Here is a 10,699-nt window from a genome sequence, read left to right as displayed (position 1 = left end):
AGCCCGCCACCCCCGCGGCCCCGCCCACGGCCCCGCCCGCGACCCCGCCCCCACCGCCATGGCCCCGCCCCGCTGCTCGCTCCGCCCGACGGCAGGCCCCCGCAGGGCGCTGTGCGGCGCGGCTGGCCCCGGCAGGGCGCTGTGCGGTGCGGCTGGCCCCGGCAGGGCGCTGTGGGGAGTGGCTCGCCCCGGCAGGGCGCTGTGCGGTGCGACTGGCCCCCGCAGGGCGCTGTGCGGTGTGGCTCGCTCCCGCAGGGCGCTGTGCGGTGCGACTGGCCCCCGCAGGGCGCTGTGCGGTGCGGCTGGCCCCGGCAGGGCGCTGCGCGGAGCGGCTCGCCCCCGCAGGGCGCTGTGCGGAGCGGCTCGCCCCGGCAGGGCGCTGTGCGGTGCGGCTGGCCCCCGCAGGGCGCTGTGCGGTGCGGCTGGCCCCGGCAGGGCGCTGCGCGGAGCGGCTCGCCCCCGCAGGGCGCTGTGCGGTGCGGCTGGCCCCGGCAGGGCGCTGCGCGGAGCGGCTCGCCCCCGCAGGGCGCTGTGCGGAGCGGCTCGCCCCGGCAGCTGCGCCGCGGGACGCTTCTGTGGCGGCGCTGCCATTCCGCGGGGCAGAGGCTGCCCCGTCGGCGGTGTGGTGCAGGGGGGTTATAGGTGCCAGCCTGCCCGCCAGCAGCCGTGCCAAGCACACGGGTGGGGAAGGCTGTGCGAGGAGCCGGGTTGACGGCATGGGCCAAGGAGCACTGGACTGTGTGAACCAAGCCACTCGGGCAGCACACAGAGACTGAGCCAGAAGGAATAAGCCTTGAGCATCTCATCCACCCTGTCCTGTGTCTGCTCTGCACTGAGCCTTCCATCTACACGTTGAAGATGCCACCGGCGTTTGAGCTTAGCTGTGATAGCTCCATACTACTGTAGGGCCATAACAGGATCATAGAATCACAGGGCTAGAAGGGACCTCAAGGCTCAGCCAGTTGCAGCCCCCTGCCATGGGCAGGGACACCTCACACTAGAGCTGGCTGCTTACAGCTACATCCAGCCTGGCCTTAAAAGCCTCTGAGTGCTTGGAAGGCCAATATTCCACTCTGGGGGCCATGGGGTGCCATGGTTTCAAGCACCTAGATGGAGAGTGCCTCAAGAGAGCCTCTTTTGCAGACAGAGTAGTTTGTACAGATTGCTTGCCTTTGCTTTTGCCCTTTTTTTCCTGCCCAGCCCACTAAGATACATTGATCTCAGGTATGGCAATGTCTGAACAGACAGCTGATTGAGAACGAGGGAGGGGATTCTGCCCCTCTGCTCTGCTCTGCCCAGACCCCACCTGCAGCAGTTCTGCTGCCCCAGCACAAGAAGGATCTGCAGCTGCTGGAGAGGGTCCAGAGGAGACCATCAAGATGACCACAGGGCTGCAGAACCTCCCCTGTGGAGCCAGGCTGGGAGAGTTGGGGCTGTGCAGCCTGGAGAAGAGAAGGCTCCAGGGAGACCTCAGAGCAGCCTTGCAGGACCTGAAGGGCTCCAGGAGAGCTGGGGAGGGACTCTGGCCAAGGGCTGGGAGTGCCAGGCTGAGGAACAATGGCTTTGAGCTGGGAGAGGAGAGACTGAGAGTGGAGAGGAGGAAGAAATTGTTGGCAGTGAGGGTGGAGAGACTCTGGCACAGGCTGCCCAGGGAGGCTGTGGCTGCCTCCTGCCTGGAGGTGTTCAGTGCCAGGCTGGATGAGGCCTTGAGAAATTTGGTCTGGTGGGAGGCATCCCTGCCCATGGCAGGGGGATAGAGTTAGATGAGCTTTAAGGTCCCTTCCAACCCAACCCATTCTAGGATTCTATGATTGTGATTAGTCTGATTTTCTAAGAGACAGGTCCATGCCATCACTCTGGGTTACCTCCTGCTCTTCCTGTCCATCTCTTCAATCATTTGTAAATCTGTTCACAAATCTCAGCCAAGTTTGACGGAGCAATAGAGATCGTAAAGATGTCAAACTCTGACAAGTGTGGTGAAAACTGGAAGCTGGGTAGGGTAAGTGGGCACTCAACATTTAGCTGCTGCTGTGGCCTGCTGGCAAGCTCATCAACACCCTACAGCCAGGCAGGGCACATGGCCTCCTGCCCAGCAGGGATGTGGGCAGCAGGAAGGCTAACAGGGTTGCAGGGTTGGGAGAACTGTGGGGGTGGCAGGGAGTGACTGCTGGGGCATGGTTCCAGCAGTAACTCAGTGGAAGTTGCTTTCTTTTGGTGGGGAATGTTAAAATCAAAGCTGACATCAGAGGAAGGACCATTAGGTCAGAAGGAGGGTGGGGGATTGGCTGTGCTCTGACTTCAGAGGAAGGACCATTGGGTCAGAAGGAGGAGGGTGGGGGGGTTGGCTGTGCTCTGACATCAGAGGAAGGACCATTAGGTCAGAAGGAGCAGGGTGGGGGGTTGGCTGTGCTCTGACATCAGAGGAAGGACCATTGGGTCAGAGGGAGGAGGGTGGGGGGTTGGCTGTGCTCTGACATCAGAGGAAGGACCATTGGGTCAGAAAGAGGTGGGGGGGGGGTTGGCTGTGCTCTGACATCAGAGGAAGGACCATTAGGTCAGAAGGAGGGGGGGGGGGGGGTTGGCTGTGCTCTGACATCAGAGGAAGGACCATTAGGTCAGAGGGAGGAGGGTGGGGGGTTGGCTGTGCTCTGACATCAGAGGAAGGACCATTGGGTCAGAAGGAGGAGGGTGGGGGCTTGGCTGTGCTCTGACATCAGAGGAAGGACCATTGGGTCAGAAAGAGGTGGGGGGGGGGTTGGCTGTGCTCTGACATCAGAGGAAGGACCATTAGGTCAGAAGGAGGGGGGGGGGGGGTTGGCTGTGCTCTGACATCAGAGGAAGGACCATTAGGTCAGAGGGAGGAGGGTGGGGGTTGGCTGTGCTCTGACATCAGAGGAAGGACCATTAGGTCAGAGGGAGGAGGGTGGGGGGTTGGCTGTGCTCTGACATCAGAGGAAGGACCATTGGGTCAGAAGGAGGAGGGTGGGGGGGTTGGCTGTGCTGACATCAGAGGAAGGACCATTGGGTCAGAAAGAGGTGGGGGGGGGGGTTGGCTGTGCTCTGACATCAGAGGAAGGACCATTAGGTCAGAAGGAGGAGGGTGGGGGGTTGACTCTGCTTTCTTCAGTTCCCCCATCCAAACTAGGTAAAGCTCCTTTACATCAAAACAGGGCAGAGCTCCTTGCCTGGAGAGGACATAAGGCTGTTACTTGTCGGACTAGCTTGGTGCTTCTGGTACTGGGCAGCGTGGGAAATGCTGCAGCACACACAAACTCTGCTGTCTTTCCCCTTTTCTCCTTGCCTCAGGAATAAAAATAACTGAGGGAGGAGGCCTGGGCTTAGTGTCAGTACGAGATGAGAGAAGGCTGCCATTAATCCCTCCTCAGCTCGGCCCAGTGCCTCATTTCCCGAAGGCTCCCTCGGAACAACACCGGCTCTTGTCTGCAGCTTATGAAAGCCACACTTTCTGCGGGCTGCTTTGGAGGGCTGCGAGCAGCAGGGCAGCCCCGACACGTAAATCACAGCGCTCCCGAGCTGCCAGCCCGAGCCTGGCCCTGCTGCTCGGCGGCTCTTGAAAAATTTGCATCTCATTCGCAAACAAAGGCTGGCGTTCAGCAGGCTCCGGAGGTTTCGGGGTGTTCGCCGCTCCCCCGGTGTCTTCGGCTGGAGTTGGAGGAGGAGGAGGAAGATGCTGCCTGCAGGGTGCACTGCTGCCCCGCACCGCCGCCCTGCGAGCGTGGACTCGGAGAGTGCGAGGGGTTTGGAGGGGACCTCTAGAGATCAGCCAGTCCAAGCCCCCTGCCACAGCAGCAGCACCCAGGGCAGGTCACACAGGAGCACATCCGGACGGGGCTTGGAAGTCTCCAGGAGAAGGAGACTCCGTAACCTCTGTGTGCAGCCTGCTCCAGGGCCCCGGCACCCTCCCACCAAAGAAGCTTTCCTTTCCTTTCCCCACCCCCAGGAGCCTCTCCAGCTGGGCTGGCATGGATTGATTGTTAGATGTTTTCCCCAGTCATAGCAGTAAGGACACAAAATGCCCCCGAGTGCGGGCACGGCTGTGCCACGCTCCTGCCAAACGGAACCGTGCCCCTTGCGCAGAGCCTGCTTCAGCACCTCAGCTCTGCAGTCCCTGGGGCACAAAGTGAAGCCACTGGAAAAACACCTCACGGATCCGGTGGAGCCTGGCCCTGCCCATGGCGGGGGTGGGGGGTGGGGAAGTAGCCGGTCCCTGGGGTCCCTTCCAACCCTGACAATTCTGTGTAATCCTTGTTCAAATATTTTAGTAGCATCCAGTGACTGGAGGACAGCTCTGAGGCATCCCTCTCACAGTCACAGGATCACAGCAACACGGGATCACAGGAACCCAGGATCACAGCAACACGAGCACACAGCAACACAGGATCGCAGGAGCCCAGGCTCACAGGATCACAGCAACATAGGCTCACAGCATCACAGGAACACAGCAACACAGGAACACAGGATCACAGGCACACAGCAACACAGGATCACAGCATCACAGGATCACAGGCACACAACAACACAGGATCACAGCAACACAGGATCACAGGAACACAGGATCACAGGATCACAGCAACACAGGAACACAGGATCACAGGCACACAGCAATACATGATCACAGCAATACAGGATCACAGCAACACAGGCACACAGCAACCCAGGATCACAGGAACACAGGATCACAGGATCACAGGAACACAGGATCACAGGACTACAGCAACACAGACACACAGTAACACAGGATCACAGGAACACAGGATCACAGCAACCCAGGATCACAGGATCGCAGGAACCCAGGATCACAGCCACACAGGAACACAGGATCACAGGCACACAGCAACACAGGCACACAGCAACACAGGATCACAGGAACACAGCAACACAGGATCACAGCAACACAGGGTCACAGATCAGAAGATGTTAGGGGTTGGAAGGGACCTCTGGACATCACAGAATCACAGGAGCACCAAGGTTGGAAGAGACCTCAGAGATCATCAAGTCCAAGCTGTCACCACAGACCTCATAACTAAGCCATGGCACCAAGTGCCACATCCAATCCCCTCTTGAACACCTCCAGGGCAACCCCCCTATCAGAGCAGGAGCATAGAACCCAGTGCAGGTCACACAGGAACACATCCAGACACGGCTGGAAAGTCTGTCACAGGATCACAGATCAGAGGATGTGAGGGGTGGGAAAGGGACCTCTGGAGATCTTCCAGTCCAATGTCCCTGCCTGAGCAGGACCAGGACAGACAGGGCTGGAAAGTCTGTCACAGGATCACAGATCAGAGGATCTTAGGGGTGGGAAAGGACCTCTGGGGATCTTCCAGTCCAACCTCCCTGCCTGAGCAGGACCAGGACAGACAGGGCTGGAAAGTCTGTCACAGGATCACAGATCAGAGGATCTTGGGGGTGGGAAAGGACCTCTGGGGATCTTCCAGTCCAACCTCCCTGCCTGAGCAGGACCAGGACAGACAGGGCTCGACACTGTCACAGGATCACAGATCAGAGGATGTGAGGGGTGGGAAGGGACCTGTGGGGATCTTCCAGTCCAACCTCCTTGCCTGAGCTGGACCAGGACAGACAGGGCTGGGCACTCTGTCACAGGATCACAGATCAGAGGATGTGAGGGGTGGGAAGGGACCTCTGGGGATCTCTCAAGTCCAACCTCCCTGCCTGAGCAGGACCAGGACAGACAGGGCTGGAAAGTCTGTCACAGGATCACAGATCAGAGGTTCTTAGGGGTGGGAAGGGACCTCTGGGGGTCTCCCAGTCCAACCTCCCTGCCTGAGCAGGACCAGGACAGACAGGGCTGGAAAGTCTGTCCCATTCCACGGTGAAGTTTGTGGAAGGCTAAGGTAGAGGCTGTGAGCCTCAGCTGGGAGCCTGTGGAACTGTTTCACACGAGGGGCAGGGGCTATGACTCATGCTAATGAAAAAAAAGAAGGAGTAAAGAAGATATTGTTTTTAATATAGGTATATATTTATGATGATGATGATGATTTTATTTCAGGACTGTGTGGCAGTGAAACGAGTTCAGACAGCATGACATCAGAGAGCCATTAAAATAGGTTTGTTGGAATTCCCTTTCCAATTCCTTGAGTTCAAGTTTGTTAAGGGAGGGGAAAAAAAATGAGAGAGAGAGAGAGAGAAGGGAAGGGGGGGGGGGGGGGAGGAAAAAAAGAGAGAGAGAGATTTCTGAGCACCTGCAGGTCTGTGTGTGTGTGTGTGTGTGTGTGTGAAATATTTTCACTGGAAAGGATTCAAAACTTTGGGGTTAAAAAAAAAAGCAGCAAGCCAAAGAACCCAAGGCTTTTAAGAGAGAGGCAGCATTACGCCATCCTTCCTTCTTGGAAAAAAAAAACCACCCCACCACCACCGACCCACACCAAGCCTTTGGATTTAAACAGGACTCCTTCAAGTGCTCGGGGCAGTTGCACGGCAGAAAAGGAGGTGGTTCAAAGCCTGTCTCTCTCCTTGCCGAGCTGCGAAGCGAGGTCAGGGGGAGCCGGTGGCTGGAGCACGGGAACAGCGTTTCCACTATGGGACTGGATACAAATCCTGAACAAGGGTTGCAATGGTTTAATCTCAGGCAGCGAAAGCCCTCTCTGCTGACTTTGTTTTTCATGCGCTTTCATGGTTTCTTCTGCCAAACTGGAGGAACCTTCCCTGGTTTTTTCTTCGGTGGCATTCAGAGGGAGACCAGAGGATGAAAATCCTGCGCTTTCTCACTTTACTGCTGTGGCATTTGGCTTGGCTGCCTCTGGATCTAGTTCCTGGAGCCCTGAGCAGTTCTGAAGCAGGCCAGAGTAACCCAGGGTCTAAACGAGCCTTTGTGAAAGCGGAAGGGAAGGAGCGGAACCCCTCGGCACGGGCGAGCCCCCTGCGGACGGCGAGCCATGGCTATGGTGCCGGCCCCTCCAAGGCCAGGGCTAAGAGCAGCGCTGCTCAGGCTGGAGCTCCGCTGGCCAAGAGCGAGGAGTCAAAGAAGGGTCTCCCAAGAGCAGCGGCCGCAGAGGGCAAGGTAGGACACCTGCCCAGCAGACCTGCTGGAGTGAGGACGGTGACTCCCAAAGTGCAGCACCTCGGCAGCAAGGTGGCTGTGAAAAAGCCTGGGGCCAGCGCCGCTGACGCTGATGCTTTCAAAGGCAAAAAGACGAAGGAGCCTGGAAGCCAGAGGGAAAGCAAGGAAGCCTTCAGACACCCCCCGATAACCCCCCACGAGTACATGCTCTCCTTGTACAGGACTCTCTCGGATGCTGAAAGGAAAGGTGTTAATGGGAGTGTAAAACTGGAGGCTGGGCTTGCCAACACCATAACCAGCTTCATAGACAAAGGACAAGGTAAGAAAGGAGCTCCTGTGTCTGTGCGTGAGGGGGGTGGGCAGAGAGAGGTGTCTGAGCGTGGCTCTGCCAAGCAGAAATTAAGCTGACTTCGTTAGTGCTGTGGTTTTGAATCCAAAGGAAGCTGTGCAGCCCTGCTGCAGATGTTGTGCTCCTTGCCCCAGAAGCAGATGGGCTGTGTGGCAGCCAAGCAAAACGCAGGAAGGATTTCGGATGCTCGCTGCTGCAAAGCAGCCTCTGCCTGCTCGGGCGCTTAAACCAATCCCTTGCATTTGGTCTTTCTTTCAATCACTGGCTCCTGCAAACTGCTGACCTAAGATTTTATTGGAGAAGATATCTAAGCCCATGAAAAAAAACCAACCCAACCCTGAGTTTAAGTATCAGTAAAGTGCCCTCAGGGTCTGTTCAAGGCAGGACTGTGAGGAGCTGCCCCGGCATTAGGGCACGGGGTGGCTATATCGGTGCTAGCTCAAAGCCCAAGCTTTCAGGTACCACAGGAGCCCCACAGCTAAGCCCAGCCTAACAAAAGGAACAACCTCTGGGACTCCAGAACTTGTGGTTCAACAATTCTGGTTCCAAACCCTTTTTGGCAGTTTGGACTGGTGTCTGCTTTCACACAAGGAAGAGCCAGGCTCCCAAAGAGCGGTGTTCACCTTCCCACTCGGGCTGGGGCACCTTGTGATGCTTCCAGTGATGTATGTTAGAATCATGGAATCATAGAGTGGTGGGGGTCAGAAGGGACCTCTGGAGATCATGAGGTTAGGAGGAGTCTTGTCAGGTACTTAAAGAAGCAACACAGGCTGCAGGTGATAAGGTAAGCATAGAATGGTTTGGGTTGGAAGGGACCTTTAAAGGTTGCCTAGTCCAGCCCTCCTCCCTGTAGCAAGCGAGGACATCTTCACAGAATCATCAAATCACAGAATTGTCAGGGTTGGAAGGGAGCTCAAGGCTCAGCCAGTCCCAACCCCCTGCCATGGGCAGGGACACCTCACACCACAGCAGGTTGCTCACAGCCACCTCCAGCCTGGCTGCAAACACCTCCAGGCAGGAGGCTTCCACCACCTCCCTGGGCAACCTGTGCCAGGCTCTCACCACCCTCATGGGTGTTCTTCCTAACATCCAATCTCAATCTCCCCACTTCTAGTTCTGCTCCATCCCCCCCAGTCCTATCCCTTCCTGACACCCTCCAAAGTCCCTCCCCAGCTTTCTTGTAGGCCCCTAACTAGGTCATGTCACTCAGAGCCCCATCCCACCTGACCCTGTTTCCAGGGCCAGATTCATTTGCTATTTGCTTATGAATAGCCTGGCTTCTGGGAAGGGATGCTCCACTGCTCAGAAGTGCTTCATTCAGGTTCTCAGCTCCCCACTGGAAGGCATTGTTCATGTCATGTGGCTGGAACACCCTTGGTAGTGCTGCTCCTGAGCTCAACCATGCAAGTGTAACAGCAGGTCACAGGCAGGTGAGCTTTCTCCATCAGCTTGGAGCAGCCATGGGTCCCACGAACAACTGTCCTTGTCTGGCAGTTCCTGCAGGATCTTTGTTTTAAAGGACTAATTCACTCCTGCATCATCCCAGGGTGCTTCTGTCTGCAGCCAGCGTGGGGCCTGGGCACCACCAGAGCTCTGGTTTGGTAATTTGGGTAGGATGTAAGTGGTGAACAGGCCCTGAGAAAGGACTGGGTTCCAACTGGCTGGTTACTGGTCATTCAGGGTTGGAAGAGGGACCACAAGGATCATCCAGTTCCAACCCCCCTGTCATGGGCAGGGACACCCCACACTAGATCAGCCTGGCCACAGCCTCATCCAGCCTGGCCTTAAACACTTCTAGGGATGGAGGCCTCAACCACTCCCCTGGACAACCCATTCCAGGGCTTCACCACTCTCATGGGGAAGAACTTCCTCCTTCTCCTGCTTCTTTGGAGGCAGAAAATGCCTCAGCAGTGAAAGGAAGGAGACTTCTAGGAGGCCAGCTTGGAAACTCATCCCACCACCGAGCCGCTGCGTTCTCATGTGCCCTTTGCACAGAGCTGGTCCCTTAGACCCAAATTGCTCTTTCTCCTTGGTGGGCTGATGAAGCAGAGCTCCTCGGCTTGTCGAGCAAGCTCCAGGAAGCCTCCCCAGGACGGCGGCAGCGCTGCCGCTCCGCTCCTGCCGCACGCTTAACGATGCCTCTGCTCTCTTTAGACGAGCGGGCGCCGGCCGTGAGGAAGCAGAAGTACATCTTCGACATCAGCGCCCTGGAGAAGGATGGCCTGCTGGGAGCTGAGCTTCGGATACTGAGGAAAAAGCCTTCTGACAGCTGGAAGCCTCACCCTGCGGGGAGAACCTCCCAGGTGAAGCTGTTCAGCTGCTCCACGAACAGGCAAGCGGCGACGCTGCTGGACTCTCGCACGGTCAGCGTCACAGACACCCCCAAGTGGGAGGTGTTTGACATCTGGAAGCTCTTCAGGAACTTTAAGAACTTGGCGAGCCTGTGCTTCGAGCTGGAGAGCCTGGAGAGGGGCAGGGCCGTGGATCTGAGGAGCGTGGGCTTCAACAGGACGGGGAGGCAGGTGAACGAGAAGGCTCTCTTCCTGGTCTTTGGCAGGACCAAAAAGAGAGACCTGTTCTTCAACGAGATCAAAGCCAGGTCCGGGCAGGACGACAAGACCGTGTACGAGTACCTCTTCAACCAGCGGAGGAAGCGGAGAGCGCCGCTGGCCACGCGCCAAGGGAAGAGGCCCGCCAAGAACCTGAAGGCAAGGTGCAGCAGGAAAACCCTCCATGTGAACTTCAAGGACATGGGCTGGGATGACTGGATCATAGCCCCCCTGGAGTATGAAGCCTACCACTGCGAGGGGCTCTGCGAGTTCCCCCTCCGGTCCCACCTGGAGCCCACCAACCACGCGGTGATCCAGACCCTGATGAACTCCATGGACCCGGAGTCCACTCCCCCCACCTGCTGCGTGCCCACCAGGCTGAGCCCCATCAGCATTCTTTTCATTGACTCTGCAAACAACGTGGTCTACAAGCAGTACGAGGACATGGTGGTGGAGTCCTGTGGCTGTAGGTAGCGAAGCGGCTGCCGCTGTGGGCGCATCCCGGGAGGCCACCGGAGGTGCTGAACACCACCTCTCCTGACACAAGGTTCATTGCATTCCACCTCTCTGGGTGACTGTGGTGACAAGGGTGCAGCAAGAAACCCAGAGCTTCCCTCTGTCCTGTCCTCCTTGGGCATGCTTCTGGAGCACTTGGGTGCTGTCCTGCAGCTTGCTGGAAGGCCTTGTGCTGGTGACTTAAGACTGGCTCTAGCCGAAGCCTGTGCCTGAAGAGGTTCTACCTCCACACCTCCAGGTCAT

At 57.4% G+C, this 10,699-nt stretch overlaps 1 protein-coding gene across 1 annotated transcript; it reads left to right on the top strand.

The window, feature by feature from the left end:
• Positions 1-6,727: 6,727 nt before the first annotated feature.
• Positions 6,728-10,414, top strand: GDF5 (growth differentiation factor 5). Its single transcript, XM_068167376.1, has 2 exons — positions 6,728-7,361; positions 9,546-10,414. Exons 1-2 carry the CDS (start codon positions 6,728-6,730, stop codon positions 10,412-10,414), a joined length of 1,503 nt encoding a protein of 500 aa, XP_068023477.1.
• Positions 10,415-10,699: the final 285 nt, after the last annotated feature.

Source organism: Melanerpes formicivorus, unplaced genomic scaffold, assembly GCF_026170545.1.
Source record: "Melanerpes formicivorus ecotype bairdi unplaced genomic scaffold, bMelFor1.0.p_v2 SCAF_116, whole genome shotgun sequence".
NCBI classification, from domain to species: Eukaryota; Metazoa; Chordata; class Aves; order Piciformes; family Picidae; genus Melanerpes; species Melanerpes formicivorus.
Note: the sequence above shows the minus strand (reverse complement) of the source record. Positions and strands in the feature narration are given on the sequence as shown.

Excerpts from the sequence above, each read along its gene's own strand:
- GDF5 (XM_068167376.1), top strand. The coding sequence starts at position 6,728 with ATGAAAATCCTGCGCTTTCTCACTTTACTGCTGTGGCATTTGGCTTGG. Across the intron at positions 7,362-9,545 it reads CTTCATAGACAAAGGACAAG|ACGAGCGGGCGCCGGCCGTG; the intron begins GTAAGAAAGGAG and ends TGCTCTCTTTAG.